Source organism: Camelus bactrianus, chromosome 1, assembly GCF_048773025.1.
Source record: "Camelus bactrianus isolate YW-2024 breed Bactrian camel chromosome 1, ASM4877302v1, whole genome shotgun sequence".
In the NCBI taxonomy this organism is placed as follows: Eukaryota; Metazoa; Chordata; class Mammalia; order Artiodactyla; family Camelidae; genus Camelus; species Camelus bactrianus.
Genome location: NC_133539.1, coordinates 121,483,617 through 121,508,442, shown reverse-complemented (window position 1 = coordinate 121,508,442; position 24,826 = coordinate 121,483,617). Strand labels below are relative to the sequence as shown.

Here is a 24,826-nt window from a genome sequence, read left to right as displayed (position 1 = left end):
TACGACGGCCGGATGGCATCACGGTGTAACCACGTGCTTCAGTGTGCTGACCCGGGGCCACACTTTGAGCTGAAGGGAGGAACCACGTCTTCCTCCTCGTGAGGATGTGTTGAGTGCCTTTAAGGCAGCTTGGCACACAGTCGGCATCAATAACCGTTTTACGTCAAATTTTAAAATTTGTTGAACAAATGACTTTTAAAATCCAATCACATGAACAAAAATTGAAGACATTACGTTACAAATCTTTGTGGATTATGAAAACCAACTTGGCAATAAATATCAAGGGTCACATCCTATGAACCAGCAATTGTAATAAAAGCTCACACCCTGTGAACCTGTAATTACAAGACATCATCTCAGAAAAGAGACTGAAATTTGAAAACCACATGAGGTAAAGAAATGTTTACATCAACATTACACATGAGTTGGAAAAATGAAAACAACTTAAATACTCAAGAGTAAACTATGATATTTTAGAGAAATTAATGATACTTTGGGGAATATTCAGTAACATTGGGAAATGCTCAAGGTGGGGGAGAAAAACCATAACACTAATGATCTGCCTATAAAACAAAAATCTTAGCATTACATCACAAAAATGTCCCAAGTTTTTCAAAACTGCCAAAGTAGTGTTTGTAATGGCTGTAGACTGTTGTATTGGCTATACATCAGGGAAGTTATTCACTGTGTTTTATAAATATACACATGTACACACGCCCGAAACCCCACACAGCTAGGGTAACATGGGCACCGGCCTTCCTCAGTTCACAACACAAGCTAGAGAGCCCCCCACACTAGCACACGCAGAGCCCCCTCCGGGCTTTTCCCTGCCGTGACTCGGTTCCTCTGCTGAGATACGGGGGTTGATTTTTCAGGACAACTTTTATTGACACTTCCAGCTATTTATAGCTTTTGGCTATTAAACAATCCCGCAATAGATACCTTGACCTACATTTTGTGCATTGATGCAGGTATGTCTGTGGGATAAATACTGAAATTGCTGGATAAAAGAGACTGTTCATTTTTAAAGGTTGAATAGACATTGGCAAATTGCCCTCCAAATTGTTAGACCAGTTCACACTGTCCTGAGCACTGCATGAAGGTACGGCTTTGTGTTAGAGTGGAAACAGTGGAGGGGGTGTGTTTGCGTGTATCTGGAACAGAGCTCATGACCCCCAGCAACACCATGGCATGATGTGAACCAGGCCCCCCTCCCTCCCCTCTGTCTTCCTTCCCACCTTCCTGACTTTTTCCTTTCTTCTTCTTCCCTTCCTCCATGCTTCCTCCCTTCTGCCATTCCGTTCTGCCTCATTATTTTATCTAATGGGAGGAGAGACGGGGCAAATGAGAGTGAAGGCCAGTGAAGAATTCATGTCGTGCTCAGAGAATTAGAAGAAGGCAGGAAATGGGCTTCCCTGGGAGCAGAGAGCTCCCTTGGGCAGGATGACGCCCAAACCAGACCCACACAGAGGGGACGGGCATGGTTGCCACCCATGGACCACACGCAAACCTGCGGGTCCTTGCTCTCATGGACACTGTGAGGGGATGGATGTGGTCACCAACCTTATTGTGGTCATCACTTCTCAAGATATACAAGCATCAAGTCACCACGCTGGGCGTGTTAAAGATTAAGTGGGGCATGTTCACAAATGTAAGCATTTACTGAGCAAAAATGGATTTGACTTGATGAGAAGTGGTGAGGGGCCTCCAGTGATGGGGGCTCAGGGACAGACTGTACCAGGGAGGTGGCGGCAAAGAGGGGGGCAGGATTGCGATCCATGGTCCTTAGGCTTCAATTTCATGATCTTAGGGTGCTTACAGGATGCTATTTTTGGTTTGCTTATGTAGGTGGTAACAGCATTGGAGCCACATCAGACTAACAACCTGCTATTTAGTGAACTTCCACATGTGTTAACTGTACACAGTGTTATCTGTCAAATATGTCTCAAGAAAGCCAGAACTAAAGCCAGGAGCAGGACGTTGTAGGGAAGGCCCAGAAATCCGCAGTGGGGACAGTCGGACACAGAGGAGGACAGTTTGGATGTGTGTCTCTAATGTTCATGGGCACAGGATTCATTGGGTACTCCTCGTTGAAGAGGCAGATTCTGCTTCCGAAGGTCCAGGGCGGGCCTGAGAGCCTGCACTCCTGGTGGGCTTCTGGGTGAGGCGGTGCTGCTGACCTGGGGCCACACTTTGATGAGTGGGACTTTGTTGACAAAGCCGCCAGCCAGAAACAACAGGCAGGAGCATGAGCAATCTGTGTGGAGGACGGTGAGCACCACTGTTCAGAGCTGGGAGCGCCCCCTGCAAATGCCACAAGGTGATACAGTAATGGCTGGCTCAGTCTGTCCCGACTGCTTAATCCACCAGATGGGGCCTGGCCCACGCCAGCACGAGGACAAACAAATGCGGCATTAAACCCGTACTGACTCTCTCCAGCCTTACAGGAACCCTTAACTTCAAGTCAGATCACAGTTTGTTTGCTTCACGTCCAAAAGTCAGTAATAACTTCTGTTGCACAGAGTCCTGTTTCCTTGATTCTCGTGATACCTGGGGTTGCTGATACTGTCCTAGGTTTAAGGGACAATGACCTGCCTTTGGTTCAGTCCCGAGGGCTCCCACAGCCCCCCAGCTGGAGGGAAGGAGGCCCTGCCCCCTCGTTCTCTTTATGGTTCAAGAAGAACAAAGTGGAAATCTTGCCCGAAGGCCCAGCATTAAAGTGTGTAGCTTCAGCCTGGATTTACAGCATCACAACTTTCTTCGGGATTAAACCAGCTGAAAGCTCCTCCGCAAGCTCCCCAGTTCCCCCAAGATGTTTCCTGAAGTGTTACATTCTGGCCAAGCTTAGATTGTTAACGTGTGTTTCAGGAACCAGCACACTTTTATATTTGATTCTTCCGGCGCGTTAACGTCTTTGCCAGTGGTCCTTGCAAATCAGGAAAAGTTCAAATGCTAACTGCAAACATTCACCAGCTGCACTTGATAGGAATATTTTCTGCCTCTCTGGTCCAAGCCAGACAGTGCCTGATGCTGGCAGAGCTAGACATTCCCTCTCTCAGCTCCTGCCTAAGGAAGGGTACGGGCCCTGACGGTGCCCTGACACGCGCGCGTGCACACACATAAACGCAACCCATTTCGAGCAAGAGCCTGGGCTTGGAGCCTTAGGAAAGCTACTTAATGCTTCTCCCTTTCAAAACATAACCGAGAGGACAAGACAGACCAGCACAGTCTTAAGAACTTCGTCTCCCGAGGTCCCCCCTGCATTTATACCCAGAAAGGTGTTTGCATTTAACACGGGTTCCACGTGAGTGAAGGCTGGGGTGACAGAAAAGAACAAATCTGACTCCGTAACAGATCTGTTTCTTTGGCCCTAACCCTGTGCCCTGTTTTCCAGGCTTTGCCTCACTAGCTCTGCACCTTTTGTGAAACAACGTTGCCTGTAGCCTGCAATCTACAGGAGAGCCTGTTCTCTGGGCTCTGACCTTTAACGATATTACCACTTTTGCACTTACATAAAGATAACAAGCTGCAGAAAAGAGAATAACATTTGTTTTGTTGGAGGTTTTACAGGGGCACCATGACCTGACCCACGTGGACGGCTGCAAGAACAAAGATTCCTACACCAAGAAGTTTGCAACACCCAACCACACCCCCTCCCCGTTCTAGTATAAAAGGAGCCTGAATTGTGTCTTAAGTAAGATGGTTCTCCAAGATGTGAGTCTGCCATCTTCTCGGTCTGCATACTTTCAGAATAAAGTCACTAATCCCTGCCCCCACACCTCATCTCCCGATTTATTGGCCTGTTGTGCGGCGAGCAGAATGAGTTTGGACTTGGTAACACTGGTTCCTCTAAAGCCCCGGGACATGCAGTGTCAACTTTCGGACCGATAGATACAAATTAAGGATTAACAAGAAAAATGTCTTAATTTGCTTATATTCACTTTAAATTTTGCTCTAATTAGGGATCATTAAAGCATGTGATGATTAGCAATTCGGTTGTTTTTATGCTTGATTCATGCTTTCATTTGCATTAAGAAGTTCTATTTGTGGAGAAAAATCAAAGAGGCCTGATGTTTCTTTCCTTTTTTTGAGAAATTAGGCTGTTGGCCCAGTGTGTTTATATTAGCTGCACAGCGGCCGTCGACCTGGTGTATGAGAGAAAACCAACCGCTCCTGGAGAGTTATGTTTACACGCACGCTCACAGAAAGCCACACAGAGCTTTATGCCTCCGTATGGAAAAATTCAGGGAAATGGGAACGTGTGAGCTTAGAGTCAGGCCTATCCTGGGCCCACTGAACAGATGCCAAGGCTCTTTTCCACCAAGGATGCTGAAGGAACCGCTCAAGTACCTGGAGAAGCAAGAAGCACATCACTGCATCTGCTCCGAGGATGCCGTTGATGTGGGTGGCCTGGCAAGCTGGGCTGGTTATTAAGCCATTGCCTCAGCCCCAAACCCTCTCTTCCGTACTTGGCCTTGGGAGCCTGGCCCCACTGCAGCTTCGGCCCCTGACGGCTCGGCCAACGGGGAGGTGGGAGGGAGGCAGGTGAGCTGGAGGACTGACCCCGGGCCCCGCAGCAGCAGGTGAACCATGTCTGGTTTCTCCTCCACCTCCAACCTCACTGCGACCCCTCACAGACCCCAGCATGGGGGGCTGGCATCTTCTTTTTCTGAAACCTTGACACCACCCCACGGAGCTCCCCATGAGCTCAGAGCCACCAGCACGAGCCCAGCAGTGTCTCCTCCCTGGAGGCCCGAGTCTCGGCTCTCCAGGCCCCTCGTCCCCGCAGCTGAGTTTTCAGTCCCAGCCTCTTCGTCCGTTAGTCCCGACCTCAGAGGGAGAAGCTGTTTCCTGCACTTGCTACTGCGTGATAGTCCAGTGTCCCCCTCTGACTTTTTAGTCCCTACAACCTGGGTAACAAGTCAGAATTAAATTCCCTCCATGAAATAGTTGGTGTGCCCTCTTTCAGCCTTCTTGGAAACTGTGGAGGCCTGCTGGGAACAGGACTTCTAAAACGACAAATACGTCTGGAAGGCTGTGGTCCAAGGCCACTTTTGCTGGCTTTAAGTGGGGTCTCTAGAGCCAGAGGGACCACGCAGCTCTTCTTAAAATTGAAGGTGTTTATGCTTGAGATGAAACTGAATTCTCTCTAGGCAAGAGATGTGCTTATGTGTACAAAGCAAAGAACAACACAGTAACTCCTGGAGGAAAACCGAACAAAACCAGAGTAATCTGGGGAAAGGTAACTCGTGCTCACGGAAGCAGTGGCGTGGTTTGTGCCAACTTCTGAAGCAACCTTCCCGCTAAGGCCACTGGACGCAGAATCCGTGTGATGCTGTACCCCTTAAGGATTTAAACTAACTGAAAAGTAAATAAATAAAAAGTGTGGATTTGTCCTCTTGTTAAAAAAAAAAAAGTTGGTGTGGCTTCTTTCTCCTAACGGGGCCCTGACTGGTACAAAATCCAGTGGGGTTCCTTTCCAGGATGAGCTCTGAGCACAGAAGATGTTCTGATAAGGCCTGTTGTGTAATTTGATGTTAACTCGGTGATAGGTCGGACGACATGGTCCTTACTGGAAACCAGAGGCGAGCACTGGACAGTCTCTTAATGGGTGTTTCATGGGCGCCCACCTCCAGCTTCCGCTACCCACCCTCCAACAAAGACGATTACAGGGTGGGGGTGGTGTGTACAGGATCTACAGCCGAACTCCTTAACACAACACACACACACCGCACTTGTCCTCCACAGAGAAACTGGAGGAAAGCCATGAGAGATTTCTGGAGCTGAATCTGGACCCACAACCAGAACCTGGGCGTGGGGAGGTGAAGTTAATCCTGTCATTACCAGAATTAACGCCAGCAGGGCTGGGTGGGCAGCTGACACTTACTTCCCTGTACAGTGGACTAAAACATAAAGGCGCCTTGACTGGAAATACTTTTAAATAAGTGGGGGAAAAAATCCAATTCATTTATTTTTAGGAAAAGTACAACGTTGAAGGGCTGCTTGGTTCAGACGTCAACCCAGAGGGCAAAACCCTTAGCTGAACTTCACATGAAGACGCCCCTGTTGTCCTGGGAGACAAGCGAGCATGTGCTGCACCCGTCCCGGCTGGGCAGGCTACTGGGGCCTTTCGCTGGTGCTGGTTTAAACAGCAGGACTGCACACGTGGAAACGCAGGGAATGGAAGACGTCCGATGGGCTGTTTGTCTGTGACTCAGTGAGGACTGTAGAAACTTCCCGTGTCTTGCCTCTTGTCTACTGCGCTTGCCTCTAATTTTTCGTCTTCCTATTTAAGCCACTGTGAAAGGGACACTCGGGAGCCCCTTAGGGCTTCTGAGACTGTGGGCTGAATCGCCCGCCCCCACTCTGGGGACGAAGGGACCAACTGGAGCTCGCGGTGCTTGTGAAAGACGTAGACGCTACAGTTACGGAGCTGAGCGGCTGAACGTTCATTTTACAAACATCCAGTGTCTCCTTAAGAAACAGCCGCAGCCAAGAGCAGATTCGTCAGAGGAAGGGTCCCTGCCGCTGCGCTCAGCCCGACCCCGCGGCACCGCAGGCCGCCGGACCAGCGCTCAGGACGTTTGGACGCGGGGGCTGCTCTGCCCACAGGCCGAGGCCTAGAGGATTCTCCCTGCGCGCACGGAAGGAGCTCTCACAGCTGCACCGCGCGACCCAGGCGAGGAAGCGGCTCCACCATCTCTCACAGTTTGGACGCTGTGCGTTCTGAGTCAGCCAGTTCCGGTCACGTCTAGCACAGGAACAGCAGCTGGACAGCCCTCAGTGTGGCAAGCAGTGCGGCTGAGGTGGGGGGGTTGGGGAGGCGGCGGCTGGAGGCTGGGGTAAGAAAAGCCTGTGATTGCCCCCCCCCCCGCCCCCATCCCAGGCACCACGTGCATCACTTCACCTATGTTATCTAACTATCGCCACTCTGGGAAACAAGCATTGTTATCCACTTTATACAGATGATCAGATTAAATCTGTAGATAAATAAACAAGTAAATAAGATTTAAAGAGGTAAAGCAATTGCTCAAGATCTTAGAGCTGTTTAGTGGCAAAAAGTCAGAGTTTGTACCTGGGTGTCCTTTTCAGGGCAATCACACATCCTCATCCAACTCCCTCAGGGCCCCTCCCCATTTTGGCTTTCAGTGCCTTCTCTTGGGTGATTAAAATTTTATGGGCAACATAGGCACATGAAAAGATGTTCAACTTTGCTAATTATCAGAGAAATGCAAACCGAAACTACAATGAGGTATCACCTCACACCAGTCAGAATGGCTGTCATTAAAAACTCTACAAAAGATAAATGCTGGAGAGGGTGTGGAGAAAAGGGAACCCTCCTACACTGCTGGTGGGAATGTAAATTGGTGCAGCTGTTATGGAAAACAGTATGGAGATCATATGGTATTTTTCTTTCTCTTTCTAGGTTACTTCACTTGGAATGACGATCTCCAGGTCCATCCATGTTGCTGCAAATGGCATTATTTGATTTTTTTTATGGCCGAGTAGTATTCCATTGTATAAATATACCACAACTTCTTTATCCAGTCATCTGTCGATGGACATTTAGGTTGTTTCCATGTCTTAGGTATTGTAAATAGTGCTGCTGTGAACATTGGGGTGCATGTATCTTTTCAAATTAGAGTTCCCTCTGGATATATGCCCAGGAGTGGGATTGCTGGATCACATGGTAAGTCTACTTTTAGAAAAACAATACAATCTTTAGTAGGCAATAGCTAAACTGCTCATAAATGAGGCCCCCCGCACTGAGTCCTGAGAAGTCACCTCTGGGCCCTGCTGTCCCTTATAAACACCTTGCCTCAAGCCTCCCATGAAAACCTTCTGCAGCCCCACATGTTATCCAGAGAAGACAAACTTACAGTTCTTCCCAAACTTCCCGTAAGCCCATTTTCCTTAAGTCTAATCACAATTTATATAGGGGATTATTCAGATTAGTGAGCAATCTTTTAGAAACTGGAGGATGCCATAAGGAAGAAACCCATTTGTTTAATGCCCAAGTAATCATTCATTCATCCATTCACTCATCCTTTAGTTACTTACTGAGAACTTAATCTTTGTACGGAGAACTCAGCAGTGAGCCAGCCAAAGAATCCTTTCTAAATCATCTCAGTACCTTTTCTCTGTGGACAAAATGCAATAAGGAAATCATACCATCATAGCTGCCTTCACACTCACATTTCTGAACCTGAGGGGAGTTTTCTCTGTGATGTGCTTTAGTCTGTCTGGCAGAGATGCACCCCCTCAGTTAATTTACTCACCACCCGTCCCTCCACTGAGGCAGATAACACTGTCACACACACACATGCAAATTACAGAGCATTTGTCTTATATGCAAATAAGCTAGTCTGTGAAGACCCCTGGCATGATTGGGGGCTAACAACACCTCACTGTCTGGGAGTTGTGTTTCATGACAATACTTTCCTGGGCTATTGTAGCAGGGGGAGGGGACGTTGTTTGATGGTGTCTCAGCCGATGTCATGGTGTTCACGCTTCTGATTGTGGGAGACCAATTTCAGCCTGGATCTCAACCAGGAAATGACTCTTTTTATGACTTTCTAAAGTAATCCAAGTAACAGCTTCAGAGACAACTTGTGTTGCTTTGGTTTTTCCCAAAGACTGATTAGGAAAGAATGTACACCAGTGAATTGTAATGTTTTCCCCACTACCATGACAGGCAAAATATTCACACAGAGACCAAGAGTCCTGATATTACAGTGAACTAAATGCCAAGCAAATAGCAGCAAGCATTCGGAGGAATTAAGTAGCACTTAGCATTTTATAAGTGCATTGGACGCTGCATGAGTTACAAAAACCAACCAATAGTGACTGCACTTAAATTGAATCTCGAGAATCCTTAGGTGCAAATATAAATAAGTTTTATAAGTTATAAAGGGCCCTGAAATAAAGAATAGATCACCTCTGTCCAGAATAGAGTGGGGCATGCAGAAGACCACCAGCAGGTATGTTCTGTATAAAGAGGAGAAAATCTAGACTGACCTGGACATACTGCAGTCACACTGCAAAAAGGTAACACCAAGTCTTGGGGAAGGAGGTGGAGATGGACCGTGCTCAGTCCATCTTGTCTGCTGCACCCTTTCATTTAGCCATCAGTTAGCCATCAGAATTCTACATTCATAAATTGTTCACATGCAAAAGGGTAAGGCTGATCACATTCAGCAGATGTGAGAAGTTTTTAGGCAGTTCTGAGTTAAGAAACCCCTCCATGATTTAAAATATCAAGATTTTCCGGGCTACACTGGATCAGAGGCCACCTCCTGAACACAGGCAGCCGCCCCAGCAGAACCCTCACTGGAGGCTGGTGAGGCTCCACGTCCAGTTGCTAGTGGATGTTTTCTGCATCCTGCTTTTCTTAGGACATCTATTATAGTGCTGGTACTTTAACACCCCTTGATTAGGAGTTGGCCAGAAAAACAGAAAGTCAGAACATAATTAATGCCTGGCAGTAGGGAAACATACCCATCAAATCAGCCAAGGGCAACCCTGTCATTTATTCCTCAGAGAATTCAAATCAAAATCTGCCTTCAGTTTCGCTCTTATCCCTTCTTCAAGGGTCACATATTTTTAATAAAAATAAGGGAGAGGCAAACATTTAATTCTAATTAAAATCAACAGACTGTAAATTCTCTAGGTACTCCCAGTCTTCCTTCTGAGTTCAGTTAGACCCTGGAAGACCACGTGGTGGAGTCCATTACAGGACAGATTTTCATCACCAAGGAAGCCACCATGATGAGCTTCACATCTGCATCTCCTGCAGAAGTATTGTTGAGGATGTGACTTCGCTCCATGTGTTCTCTATAAACTATATAAAAGACAGAAGCTCTGTCTTCCCTGAGCAACCAGTAACACAGTCACATTCTTGATAATGAGAACTAGGGACTGCATCATGTTTCTCTTTTTGACTTGGCTTCCTGGAAGCTCAGAGCCATACTGTACACTCAACACAGCAGCTGTGGTCACAGCTTGATGACCTGACTTTCTCCCTGAACTTCATTTTCATTTTTTTATTAATTGAAGTATAGTCAGTTTACAATGTTGTGTCAACTTCTGGTGCACAGCACAATGCTTCAGTCATTCATGAATATACATATATTCCTTTTCATATTCTTTTCACCGTAAGCTACTTTAAGATATCAAATATAGTTCCCTGTGCTATACAGTATAAACTCGTTTATCTATTTTATATATACCAGTCAGTATCTGCAAATCTCAAACTCCCAATTTATCCCTTCCCACCCCCTTCCCCTCTGATAACCATAAGTTTGTTTTCCATGTCTGTGAGTCTGTTTCTGTTTTGCAGATAAGTTCATTAGTGTCTTCTTTTTCCTTTTTTTTTAGATTCCACATATGAGTGATATCATATGGTATTTTTCTTTCTCTTTCTGGCTTATTTCACTTAGAATGACAATCTCCAGGGACATCCATGTTGCTGCTAATGGCATTATTTGATTCTTTTTTATGGCTGAGCAGTATTCCATTGTATAAATATACCACTTCTACTTTATCCAGTCATCTGTTGATGGTTGTTTCAATGTCTTGGCTATTGTAAATAGTGCTTCTATGAACACTGGGGTGCAGGTGTCTTTTTGAATTAAGGTTTCCTCTGGATATATGCCCAAAAGTGGGATTGTTGGGTCCTATGGTAAGTCTGTTTTTACTTTTTTGAGGAATCTCCATGCTGTTTTCCACAATGGCTGCACCAAACTACCTTCCCACTAACAGTGTAGGAGGGTTCCCTTTTCTCCACAGCCTCTCCAGCATTTGTCATTTGTGGACTTTTGAATGATGGCCATTCTGACTGGTGTGAGGTGATACCTCATTGTAGTTTCGATTTGCATTTCTCTGATAATTAGTGATATTGAGCATTTTTTCATGTGCCTATGTGCCTATTGGCTATTCATTGAAGAATTGCTTGTTCAGTTCTTCTGCCCATTTTTGGATTGGGTTGTTTGCTTTGTTCTTATATAAGTCGTATGAGCTGCTTATATATTCTGGAGATCAAGCCTTTGTCAGTCTCATCGTTTGCAAATATATTCTCCCATTCCATAGGTTGTCATTTTGTTTTTCTTATGGCTTCCTTTGCTGTGCAAAAGCTTGTAAGTTTCATTAGGCCCTATTTGTTTATTTTTGCTTTTATTTCTATTGCCTGGGTAGACTGCCCTAGGAGAGCATTGCTGAGATGTATGTGAGATAATGTTTTGCCTATGTTTTCTTCTAGGAGATTTCCGTGATCTTCATTTTCTATACATATTATTTTATTAGCCTTATTGTGCACTGCATTTGATGTGAAAATGGATTAAATACACTTCTCTCAGGTGTTAGAGGCAAGCTCTGATCCACAAAGCATGCTCTTCATACATGTCAACTGGTTTTTTGATTTTCATGTCCTTTTGACAAAGAGTTAGAAAATAAATACATTTTTCAGCACAGTAGAATTTCAGTCTTCCGAAGGCAAAGACTATGTCTTCTGTTTCTCTCTTCACTCCACCATCCTCTGCAAACAGCAGGGGCTCAAGAAATGGTACTGAAGGCAATGAGGACTAACACTGCTTATTGAGGCTTGGGGCCATATTTCTTGGCATTTGGTGTAAACTGGGACTGGAACGTGATTCCAAAGTAGGTGGAGCAGTGTTGGAAGGTAATTGGAGAAGATCTTATGTCTCCAGTGAGCAGATTTCTCATCTTGGGGAGTCGAGCAGATGTGTAGAAATCCGGGTGCCTGACCACAAGCTGTCCAGAGGCTCCCACATCAAGTGCCTGGTGGGGTTCCAGGGAGTGTGGCAGCGTCGCCTCAGCAGGGACAACGCTGGGCCCAGAGCCTAGTGGACACTCGTCCAGGAACAATGGCCTGAACAAGAGACACAGGAGGCAGAGCCCTTGGCCGGTGCAGCCGCCTGCGCCTTTCAGCTGCGTGCTCCCTCCTGCCCTGCTTCTCTCCAGGCTCAGCCAGTTCTCGGCTTTTATCCATGATGAACATTATCATTTCCTGGGACAGGAACACCGTGGGTTAGAAGAAATACACTGGAAAACAATCCTTTCTTCTGTCCTCTTGTGAGAGGATGCAGGAGCAGAGGGAGTTCCTTTGCCCGTCTCATTTCCACCTGGATGCTGGTGAGACAGGACCACATGTGCTCAGCTTCCTGCTGGTGCTGCTGTCAAGGCTGGGCCTGTGACTGAGCACTAGAGCAGGGCTCTGCAGCCCTGGCACGGCCCGCACGGCGCAGCACAGGGGCCAAGAGGACCCATTCCTGCCTCGGGCATGATCAGTCTGTGGAGAGACCTAGATGATGGGTTGGAAAGATATCCCATGCTCACGGATTAGAAGAATTAATACTGTTAAAATAATCATCTTACCCAAGGCAGTCTACAGATTCGATGCAATCCCTTGTATAATAGCAATGGCATTTTTCATAGAACTAGAACAAATAATTTAAAAATTTGTATGGAAATCCAAAAGATCCCAAGTACTCAAAATCATCTTGAGAAAAAAGAGCAAAGCTGGGAGTTTCTCACACTCTGATTTCTGACTACAGAGCTACAGTAATCTAAACAGTGTGGTACTGGCGCAGATACAGACACACTGATCAATGAGACAGAATACAGAGCCCAGAAATGAACTCACACTTATACAGTCAATTAATCTACAGCAAAGGAGGCAAGAATACACACTGGAGAAAAGACAGTCTCTTCAGTAAATGGTATTTGGGAAAATGGAGCAGCTACATGAAAAAGAATCAAATTGGACTACTGTCTCACACCATATACAAAAACAAACTCAAAATGGATTAAAGACTTAAATGTAAGACCCCAAATCATGAAACTTCTAGAAGAGAATATAAGCAGTTTTTCTTTGATGTTGATTTTAGCAGTAGTTTTTTTTTTTTTTTTTGGATCTGTCTTCTCAGGCAAGGGAATCAAAAGCAAAAATAAATAAATGGGACTACATCAAACTAAAAAGTTTTTGCACAGTGAAGGAAACTATCAACAAAATGAAGAGGCCACATCTACTGACTGGGAGAAGATACTTGCAAATGATATGTCTGATCAGGGGTTAATATCTAAAATATATAAAGAATTCATACAACTCAACATCAGAAAAACAAGCAACCCAATTAAGAAACGGGCAAAGAATCTGAATAGGCATTTTTCCAAAGAAGGCACACAGATAGTACACAGACACATGAATAAACGCTCAGCATTGCTCATCGTCAGGGAAATGCAGATCAAAACCACAGTGAGATAGTGCCTCACACCTGTCAGAATGGCTATTATCAAAAAAGGCAAGAAATAACAAGTGTTGGTGAAGATGTGGAGAAAAGAGGACCCTTGTGCTCTGTTAGTCGGGATGTAAATTGCTGCAGCCACTATGGAAAACAGCACGGAGGTTCCTCAAAAAACTAAAAGTAGAACTACCACATGATCCAGCAGTTTCACTTTTGGGTATTTACCTGAAGAAAACAAAACACTAATTTGAAAAGACATATGCACCCCATGTTCACTGCAGCATTATTTACAACAGCCAAGATATGGAAGCAACCTAAGTGTTCACCCCCGGATGACTGGATAAAGAAGATAAGGTGTATAAACACAATGGAATATTACTCAGCCGTAACAAGAATGAAATCTTGTCGTCTGTGACCACATGGTGATTACACTAAGTGAAATAAATCAGAGGAGAAAGACAAATACCATATGATTTCACTTAGGTGTGGAATCTAAAAAACAAAATAAGTGAAAAAACAAGCATAACAAAACAGAAACAGATGCACAGACAGGTGAGGGAGATGAAGAGGCACAAACTTCTAGTTACAAAATAAATGAGTCACAGGAGATGAAATGCACAGCACTGGGAGCACAGTCAGTAACACTGTAACATCTCCGTATGGTGACAGATCTTAACCAGACTTATCATGGGAACATTTTGTAACATACAGAAATATCGAATCACTATGTTGTGCACCTAAAACTAACAGTGTCACAGGTCAATTATAGCTCAACAAACAAACACATAGAAAAAGATCCAATTTGTGGTTATCTGAGGTGGGGGCTGTGGGGAGGGGGAACTAGATGAAGGCATTTAAGAGGCACAAAGTTCCAGTTATAAGATAATTAAGTACTAGGAATGTACAACATGATTAATATAATTAACACTGCCGTACATTATAGACGAAAGTTTTAACAGCTTAGGAGTAAATCCTAAGAGTTCTCATCACAAGGAAAAAAATTTTCTTTTTGTTTTATTTTGTATCTATGAGATGAAGGATGTCCACTAAACTTACTGTGATAATCATTGCATGATGTGTTATGACATGTAAGTCACTTCGTGATGTAAGTCCAGTTGTCATGCTGTGCACCCTAAACCTATACAGTGTTATACATCAGTTACATCTCAATAAAACTGGAAGAAAAAATATTTTTGAAAAGCATTTGATATATAACTGTGCAGATTTTGAAGGCATTCAAGAATGCAGCCAGTAATATATTATCTATTTAAATGTTTTACATTGATATTTAGCCAATTAAAATAAACCGGTTCTTTTGAAAGGAGGAAAAAAGGGTAGAGTCAAAACTCAACAAACTCAGCAATAAACGTGAGACTTTCTGCTTAACCTGTGGCTCCTGGTGGTGGTTAGGGTTTTCAGCACTGAACGGACGAAAGATATTTCAAAGTAATATAGGAACAGCTGTGCTAATTTATTCTAATTTTATCATAAACATGCTTCATTGTTTCAAAACAATGCCTATTGCCTCCCGCTGGGAGAAGCACAAGTTTGCTACAACGCAGGCGTGGTCTTAACCGGAATCAAAGACATAGAACATATTCGATTTATGGCTTTAGGAAAAAAAAAAAAAACTCGAACTAGGGAGTGTAACCAGGAGACACCAGGAAGACTGAAGAAGCAAACCTTGGGCAAGCCTTGGTCCGAGAACATGGACGTCACTGAGAAGTCCTGGACCCTGTGACCCCTCCCCCCCAACCCTGGACATCGGTTTGCAATTGACAACCGAAGGGCCTCTTTAGGGTCGTTTTCTTGGAAGCAGCATTTCAAATCTGTGGGAAAGTTTTGTGAAAAAACCTAACAGAACAAGCACCTTCATAGTCAGTGACACACCAGCTCCCAGAGTCAGGGATGTAAAGCGGCAACTGGAGGGTCAGGAAAGAGGTGTGAGCAGGGAGGCATCGGCCGGGTGTCCGCGGACGCCTGCGCTAACACGCTTCCATGTCACATGCGAACAAACAGAGACGTGGAGGCAAACGGGCTCGTCTGAGACCACGGAGAAAGAGGAGGAGCCCAGCTGCAAACCCCGATTGTTCAGATTCTACAGTCTGCGTGCCGCTCATTTCAGTGATTTACCTCTGATACCTCCCACTGTCACTGAAATGGAACAAATGGAACTCGGGTACGAGTGTGTTACACTTCAGCTGGTGTGTGCACACACACACGTGTTTAGAAAAAGTATGTACAGAAGACCTTTTCGGGGAAAGTTGATGTCCTGAGGACACAGATGTGAGCAAAAGCCATAGAGAAGGAGGGCCTGAGGCGCTGGCCCGAGGACACTGATTTTCTCCTGAGACGACAGAGAACGGAATGCACTTGGGAATGGAGGGCACTGTGTGGGTTGGGAGGTGGCAGCGGACAATGGGCTGCACCTCAGGAGTCCTCATCAGGACTAAAGCCTCCTTCCCCAGGCGGGAGCACTGCCTCCTGCATTCCTGCAGCTGGTGACTGGTGGGTCCAGGGCTCTCAAGCCCCGTCCCCTCTAGCCAACATGGGACAACTTTGCAGGCAGGGTCACCCCAGCTTCAGTGCACCCATGCAGTTGGCAAGGCCCCCTGAGACGGTACTGCAGCCCAGCTCACCCTTGGCCCCGTCCAGCTTCCTTTCCTCCTCCACATCGTGGACCCAGACAGCCGGCCCCTGCCGGAAAACTTCCTGCACGGAAATCATCTCAGAGCCTGCCTTCCAGTGAGTCTACCTGTGACAGGTAATAGCATTTTTAAGAACAGGGAAGCCTAATGATCATTTGAAGCTGCTTAAGTCCTAGGGACATGAAGCCTTTACCACCAGCTTCCAAATCTACAAAAAAGTCCAGTGCCCATAGAGGTGATGGAGGGAGCAGGGATGTTAAGCAAAATGAGTAAGGAGGCTACATTTTCAGTCTCAGCCAATATGGCGTGGGATAGAGGCAACAGAGACAGAGAAGGAGATGCTCAGGGTACCTGGGGGTTTGCAGATGTCCCAGGGAGGGCTGTGAGCCACCCAAGCACCACACTTAGGATGTGACCCAAAGGTGCCCAGCCCTGGAGGGGCAGGACAGGCCGGCCGGCACGTGGGTGACAGCTGCGAGGCTGAACCTACCTTCACAGGAAGAGGGGAGTCGTTCCTAGGGCAGGAATCAGACAGAATGGCCCCATCCGAGGGAGGGGCGTCAGCTGAGCAGTGCGAGGACCTGTCCATCCCTGAGCAGGAAGGGGCCTCCTCAGAACTTCCTGGGTGTGGCCACACGGGGTGGTGCTTGGTGCTCACCCCAGCCTTGTGAACCACACTCCTGGTGGCCAGCCTCCCTCGCCAGGTGCCAGGCTTCTCCCTGACGCACGGACAACACAGCCCCTCCCGTCTGACAGGCTCTAAGGAAAGCACGATAATTGATCGTAGACCCTCTCTTGAAGCTGACGTATAGATTTGGAACGGCTGCTGCTCTGTGGGGAAGGAGCCCTGGTTTGCTGGTCCCCAAGCCCTCCTTACATACAAGCTGTTGTTTGTTGTTTTGAAATTGAAATGCTGCTTTCAATCAGCGGCTCCTTCAGAAGTGCTACCCGACCCCGACCTTTTATTAACGAGAGGGAACACTTGAGGCACAACGAACACCTCTTCAGTGAGATCTGAAAAGCAGAGGAGAAAACCACCACCGCTGCATCTGTTTCTCCACTGAAGGGTTATTTCAATCAGCAAGACCCAATGAGCTTTGCTCATAAAGCACTTGGAAACCTCAGGCAGAAAGTTCTTTGTATTAAATGTCTACATTTGACCAAGGAGAAGCCCGAGCTGTTGAAGTACAGAGGCAGTCCCCACTGACCCCGATAGCACGTGGCGGGGCGGAGGCCGGCGGCAGCAGCCCGAGCCCGCGCACTGGCTGTGGCCCGGCGTCTCCTTAGCTCTTCTGTCACAGAGTCTTCATCCTCAACGGGCTGGCACGTCCTGTGACCACCGATGAGAACGAGTGCTGCTGCCTGCTGCCAGGCTTGTGGTACTCGAAGGGCCCCTTAGAGTTCCTGAGGGACCCAAGCCTTGTGTCACTTGCTGGCACTGTCACCACCCACCTCAGTGGTGGTTCCCAGCGGTGGTTTTAGAAGTAACCAGGTTTCCATTGGAAATGTAGCTCTGCCACTTGCCAGCTGTGCGACAGTGGGGCCGTTTCTCCGCCTCCTCCTTTAGAGCAGAGAGCGCTGCCCACCCCGCGGGGACGCGGTGAGCGCTGCCCAGGGTGGGGTGTCCGGCTGGGCACGCTCCCCGGCACGGAGGAAGCAAGCTTCCCTCCGCAGGAACACTGCCACGGCTTTGGTCCGGTTCAGAACCTGAGCTGACAGTATTGCCAGCCTCGTGCTACTCTGTCTGGGGAACATTTCTCACACGCTTCCTGCTCTACCGCCATTTTTACAAGTGGTTGCTGCTGTGCCATGAGCTCCGTATCAGGTTAACGAGAAGGACAGTAAAGGCTGTGGACTTCTCATCTTCAGTGTGACCTTCCTCAGTCAAGGCCTTCCTGTAGTTGAAAGTATCATTTCAAGAACTTGGATGGAGCCATCCATTCAAGAGTGAGCCAATGACCACGTGTGACCTCAGTGTTACGTATAGAATCTCCTGGTGCCTTCTACAGCCCCTAAAGAGCTGACTTCAGCCCTCGTCACAGCACTCCACCAGGGCTGTGCTCTGACCTTGGTGAGACCTTTCCAAACAGCTGACATGAGAGTTCCACGATGAAACTGCCGGGAAACTCTGGGCAGCCCTGCGGCGCTCAGGGAAGGCTCTGCCCTCAGAGCAGCTGACAACACTGTCGAGTGCCACCTGGGCAGGCTGTGCCTGCGATGTGCACATAAATACATCAGCCAGTTTTGAGCACCGGAAGGGTGTGCGCTGTGCTGGGCGTGCTTGCACAGACAAGTCGTGAGTGCGGTCCACTAAACACCCTGGGCCGGAGCAGCTCCTAAGGGCCAGCCTTCTTCCCTGTTCCTCAGTAAGGACTGTGTGCCAAGTGCCTCCCCAGAGCAGAAGCAGTGCCCATGTGGACGTGACCCTGCGCATCACCACCCTGACGTGAGTCATCCCACTTCTGACACCAAATCAGAGCCCCGGAGAGGCAGTCCTCCTACATGTTAGGTATCTCAGCACCTATGAACCCCTTCACTACATTACACAGCTCACACAAAAATCTCCTACTAACTGGCTAGTTGAAAAAAAAGTATTGCTTTTTATTCACATGTGTGAGCAACACCATTTGACTCCCAATAAGCAATGTTTCTGGTAAACTGTGTTGGAAACCTGAGCTGAAACCTGAGGCCAAAAGTGGCTTCTTCCCTTCCACTCCAAATCTAGACTTTGAGACATTTTGAGAACTCGACTCTCAAGTGTGTTTGCTGAGAGAGATGAAAATACAGCAACCTAAATTGCAAAAAATATACCCAAAGCAAGTAAAATAGACACCACAGTGAAAGACTACATTTACAAAAAGGATAAATAGAACTAGGAAGATAATATAATACAAAAGGTTGATAATGTACTCTGTGTGGAAAAGGAGGAGAAGGAATTCTTGTACACTGCTGCTGGGAATGCAAAATGATGTTTGGAAATAATATTGTGTTTTTATAACCAAATATAATATATAATAACCAAAATAATATTGTGCATTTGTCCTTTGACCAAGAAATTCCACTTACAGAAATCTCTCTCAAAAGGTAAACTGGCAACAAAACAAAAAAGCTGAGTGCACAATGTCATTCAGTATAGAACTATTTGTAATAGCTAAGGACTGGGAACCCCATATGACCACCCAGGGGACAGGTGAACAGACGGCAGTCCATCCACACGAAGGAAATGCTGAAAGCTATGTGCAGAATGAAGTGTACTGCTACATGCTATTGTGAAGTGATCTCCAGGGTATGTTCCCAAGTGAAGGCAGTAAAAGTTGCATAATGTGCTATCAATTTCTTAAGAATATATCAATTTCTTAAAAAATATTTGAATATATTTTAAAAATGAAAGAACAAGCCATAAAAAATTAAAAAATGATTCCCTTCTGGGAAGGGGAGACCTTAGGGTAAGGCGTCATGGATAGATGCTAGTCTTCCTTAAATATGCCCTTTTGTTGTTGGGGGGGAGGTATAACTCAGTGGTAGAGCATGTGCTTAGCATGGACAAGGTCCTGGGTTCAATCCCCAGTACCTCCATTAAAATAAATAAAACCTAGTTACTTTTCCCACCACCCAAAACATGCCCTTTTATGAATTTGACTTTGGACACATGGAAACACTTCAAATAATCAAGAAACAAAAGTAATAAAACAAAGGCAGTTTCTAAAAATTTAAAACAAAGAAGCATCTGTGTACGCACACAGAGACTCACGACACAGCTCAGTGCAGGTCAGTGTGTGGTTGGGAGGAAATCCCTGAGGGGAACCCCGTGAGAGAGTTAGAGGCAGCAGAGCTCGGAGCTCCCGCAGGGCCGGGACAGTGTCTCCCCCCACCTGCCAGATCCGCGTTCAGTACCACACTGTAGACTTCGCTGGCCACAGAGCAGAACACACACGAGGGTCTTGCTGTGGTCATGGGCAATAAGCAGGCATAGTTTCACTGCTGCTCTGGTCCCACGTAGCACAGCTGTATAAAGTTATTTCTGAGTAGCTCAGCTGCATCTAAAAACAAAGCTCAAGACTGTTTACTGGAATACAAAAATACTCAGTGCCCTACAAGGCAAAATTCACAATGCCTGACATTCAGTAAAAGATCACCAGGCACACTAAAAGCAGGAAAATATGACCCACAACAAGGAGAGAAGTCAGTCCATCCAGACTAACCCAGAAACCACACCCATGTCAAAGCTAGCAGACGAGGGCAGAGATGAACAATACAATGTCTGAGATGAAAAATACGCTGGATGGGATTAGACACTGCAGAAGAAAGGATTTGCTAAATGGAAGCCATAGCAATGGAAACTATGCAAAATGAAACAGATGGCGGGGGTGGTGGGGGGAAGGCTTAAAAAAATGACCAGAGCAGCAGTGAGCTGTGGGACAACATCAAGAAGCCTGATATATGTGTCCCAAAAGCAGGGACACACATCCATGCAGACAATATTTTGTTTTTCCTGTGCCCTCTGCATGAATTGGCAATGCAGAGGTGATTCAGAGCTGTGGTCACCACAAAGAGATGCCACCCCTCTAGGGCCCAGATGCACTTCAGGGAAGCAAACTCCAACTGGAGAAATGGGCTCGGGTGCTCCCTCAGACCCTCAGGCCTTCTCTATGGCTTCTCACTCTCAGGCTGAGTCTCAGTGATGTGGATCCCATCCCAAGAACTTGGTCCAACTGACCAAGACAGTGGAGGCCATTCCTATCCCCACTGTCCCCAGGCACTAAGGCAAGAATCTGACAAGTCCCTCACAGGGAAGCCAGAAGTTCAGCCTCGGAATTTCCTCAGTAGCAAATCTCTCTAATGACAGACTTCGTGGGTCCAAAAACCTTAGGAACAACTGCTCTGAGGTGCCTGAGACTTAATCCCAAACCTGGCTCTCCTCATGACAATTCTCTGGGAAATAAAGGGACTCAGAATGGCAGGGCCTAGCATGTAACTATTCACAGGTCTACATTCATAACCACAGCTGTTCTCCAGTGCCAACTGCTAACCATTCATTCAGACAGAGCAGGCCTTCATGGCCTGACTCACGGCCTTGGCCTGGGTGAGTGACAGGCGTGGTCCCTTGGGGACAGTGTGCCACCTACATCCTCACTGCTGCAGGCTGACCTGCCGTCATTCCATAGGGCCTCCAGCGAGCGTGGAGCCAGGCCTGGAATTGAAACCAGTTGATGGCGGTAAAGAAAGCTCTTCTTAACAGAAAACCAGAAACCCCTGCCCTGAAGGTAGAGGCTTCTGGAGGCCCATGGAGGCACAAAGGCCAATCCATCCACCCATCCATCCATCCACCCATCTATATACGAATAGCAACATCTCATCAAATGTACGTGGAAATTCCTCAGCCAGTAAGGAGGTCCACACCGATTTCTTGTGATTCTGCAGACATTCCAATGACTCTGAGTGGCGCCACCTAACAACTGCTCAGGGGACTGCTGCCTGGGCCCCTGTAGGGAGTTCCATTTGTGGCTGGTCTCCAGCAGGAGTAAGCAGTGGCCCTGACAGCAAGCCAAGTGCTGGAGGACAGTACATGGTTGGCTTTCACATTCAACAACTTCATGACCCTGTCCCAGAGAACTGGTCCCTCTGTTTGCATGCTAAAACAATGCTCGACAAACGTCCTCACGCACAGCTTCTTTGCCCACAGATGCCCTCAGGTATAAAACATCACTTAACAGGCTAGAGTGTGCCAACACCTCCGGATATTTGGCTTAGGGCTCTCAAAAGGAAGCAACCACCTGTATACTGAGAGGCTATTTTAAGTCATTAACATTTATTGAGCATTTACTCTGTGCCGTGAAATACCCTAAGTGCATTTCATCTATTCGTAATCCCAGCTAACCCTCAGAAAACCCCATGAGGTAGGAACCATTACCTTTTACAGAGGAGAAGTCTCAGGCCAAAGCAGGTCGGGTAACTTGTCCGAGGACACATGCTAGCAATGAGAGGCGAGGACATAGACCCCAGCAGTCGCTGTCCCTGGCCTGGTGCCCTCCCTCCTGACTGCTGTACTGGGTCCACCCTTTCCGGACCCTGCAGGCTCATGGAACCCCAGGGTCTCCTAGCTGAGGGCACGTGGAGAAACCCTGCCCTACAACCATTGCGTGATCCTCCCAACTTCCTCGCAGAGCCTCGCTCTCGAGGGAGGAGATGAAGCGGTTTGCCTGGTACCTGTAACCCTCCACACGAAGCCTTGAGAGGCACCGACAGCCAGGCTGGAAGGCTGGTTCTGAGCCAGGTCCTTATGTAAAGGTGGAGTAAAAGCCACGGAGGAAGCGAATTCGGTGGGGAAACCAGGAGTTCAGTTTTGAACATCCTGAGTTTGAAATGCCTCATGAACACCCACGGGAAGGTGTTGAAGAGCAAGTTGCAGTTCACGTGTTACTGAAAGACTGATGGATGAAGAGATATGAGGAGGGGTCTGCTCCTAAAAGCAGTGTGGGAGAATGGACGGCACTAGGGACAAAACACGGTTTGCCACGAGCTGCTGCCTGTTGAGCTGGCTGATGAGTCCACTGGAATTAACAGTGCTCTTCTGGCTAATTCTGTGTATGTCTGCAAGTTCTGAAAATTATGTTTTTAAAAATTCAGAGGGACACAGCATCTCTTATATAGGATAAAAAATACATAACTTGGATCTACTCATGAGGAAATAGCCAGAAAAATCCAAACTGAGGGACATTCTACACAACAACTGGCCTTCAAAAATGTCAGTATCACGAACGATGGCACGGAACTGAGGGTATGTTCCAGAATAAATGGCACCAAAGAGGTACAACAACTGAACACAGTGTGTGATCCGGGTCTGCATCCTGTGAAGGCCATTATTGGGGCAACTGGTAAAATCTGAATGTGGATTGCTATATTAAATAGTACATCAGTGTGAAATTTCTTAAATTGAATCATTTACTGTGATTATATAAAGGAATGTCCTTGTTCTTCGGAGCTGCACATTTAAATATTCAGACGTGAACAGTCATGGTGAATGAAATTTATTCTCAAATTACACCATGGTAATAATAATTATAATAATTTACATATAGATAGATGTAGAGAGATTATGCAAATGTGGCGAAATGTCAACACCTGGTGAATCGGGGTGAAGGAGACATAGGTGTTTATTGTGTGATCCCTGCAACTTTTCTACAGGCTTGACGTTTTTCAAAATAAATTAAAAAAAATTTAACATGATTAACCTGATGTAATTAGAATCCCTATAGCACACCCCTTGCGTTCCCTTCCCTACAGCTCTTTGAATAAAAAGTTACCTTCTTTACTCCTTAGAGCTGGGCACCAAACACTTGATGTTTCTGCGAGAATGCCTCTCAGACGGACCAGTTTTACGCCCAAGATGTTTAGGCCCTGCAGGCCTCCCCAGCTGCCGGAGGTGACGCTAAGGGTCTGCCCTCGGCCGCCAGCGCCTGCGGGGATTGCCTTGGCTGAATAACACTGTGTCAGAGTCCCTTTCTGGGGTGGCCCGCATCTGGGGCTTGGTCGACCTGGGGTGGTACAGGCCTGGCCCTCTCACCCCGACCCGGGGGAGCTCTGCAGATCACCCCAGCCTCAGAGCTCTCTGCAGAGCTCCACTGAGGCCTCCACTGAGGCCGTGCCACAGCTGGACAGTCCCTGTGCCCAGTCTGCTTCCTCTGCCCTCCTTTCTGTGATGTTGGCCTAAGGACACTCACTCACGGACCTCCTGCATGGTGATCCCCGTCCCTGAGTCTGCTGCCCAGAGACCTGGTGCTGGCAATAACATTATGATCATTTTGCAGATGAGAAAACGGAACCTTAGAATGAACTCACTTGCCTGAGCTCAGAAATCTGGTGCAACTGACTCAGACTGCAAATCTGCTGGCCTCCAGCTTCCCCCTTCTCTTTACCCCTTCAAATCCCACCTCTCCATGAAGTCAAGACCTAGTTCCCACTCCCCCTGGAGACATCCCTGACTCCCTTTCCTGACCCTGAAGCTCTCACAAGTCCTATCTGGGGACTTTTCTTAGCCATCACCTCAGATTACATAGCCACTGTGTTGCCGTTTAGCTTCTCAGTTAGAACTTTCCCTAACCTCCCTGGGGACGAATGTCATTCATAGTTCTTTGCTGTCCGCATGCTGAGGATGTGGCCAGTGCACCCTCACACGGTGAGGGAACGGCCAGATTCCCTCTCTCCGGCTATGCGCTAAGTCTTAGACACCGAGGAAACACACATCCTCAAGAGAGACGCAGCCCTGTAGCCTCTGCTTCCTTTCTGTCTTTTCCAGAGTGCACAGGGCTTCGCGACAAGGACCATAGGGATGGCGGGTTATTCTGCCAGAGGAGCAATACCACCCATGGGGGAGTGGGCCAAACTGTTTTGATCCACATCAAAAGATGAGTCAGAAAACACTTGGTCAAATTCGGCCAGACAGTAAGGAGGAAAACCGCACACCAGGAATAAGATCGCTGGAACGCATCTTGGTCACTTATTTTGGCAAAATTACTTTCATTTGAATTATTTAAAGCATGTCATCATGTGCTAGGAAATGAGGTGTTGTGTACTTTGCAAAAGAAATGAAGCCTTCAATCAAAAATCTGACAACACCACATTGTTAAGTTTTAAGGGCGAAATAAGTGAGTTGCTTTTCTTCTCTTGGAAGATTCTTGGCAGGGAGGTTGCAAAGCAACGTCCTCCCAGCCAGGACAGGTTTGGTGGGGGGGAGTTAAGTCCAAACGCCTTCGCTTCCAGTTCTGGGGACGCTCTGGTTGCCATGGGAACTGTGTTACTAGGTGACCACTCAGAAACAGGCAGGACTTGAAAACAACAGGCATTTAAACACATTATCGGCTCGAGGTCTGGAAATAATTTTCAGCACTTTTTTTTCTCTTGTTTCCAAACAGTAGC

The 24,826-nt window shown here is 46.9% G+C and overlaps 1 protein-coding gene and 1 pseudogene across 9 annotated transcripts in view; one reads left to right on the top strand and one right to left on the bottom strand.

Annotated features, from left to right (window-relative positions):
- Positions 1-24,826, bottom strand: part of NEK11 (NIMA related kinase 11) — a 220,165-nt gene that overhangs the window by 20,377 nt on the left and 174,962 nt on the right. For 2 of the 9 annotated variants that reach the window (XM_074372320.1, XM_074372331.1), the window contains one exon: positions 1-24,826. This exon is cut by the window's left edge and continues 4,029 nt beyond it. The exons of the other annotated variants lie outside the window; for them this stretch is intronic. In XM_074372320.1, the coding sequence (XP_074228421.1) occupies positions 24,763-24,826 (64 nt within the window). In that variant the 3' untranslated portion in view covers positions 1-24,762. 9 annotated transcript variants of the gene reach the window in all.
- Positions 4,327-5,356, top strand: LOC123618616 (large ribosomal subunit protein eL33 pseudogene; annotated as a pseudogene).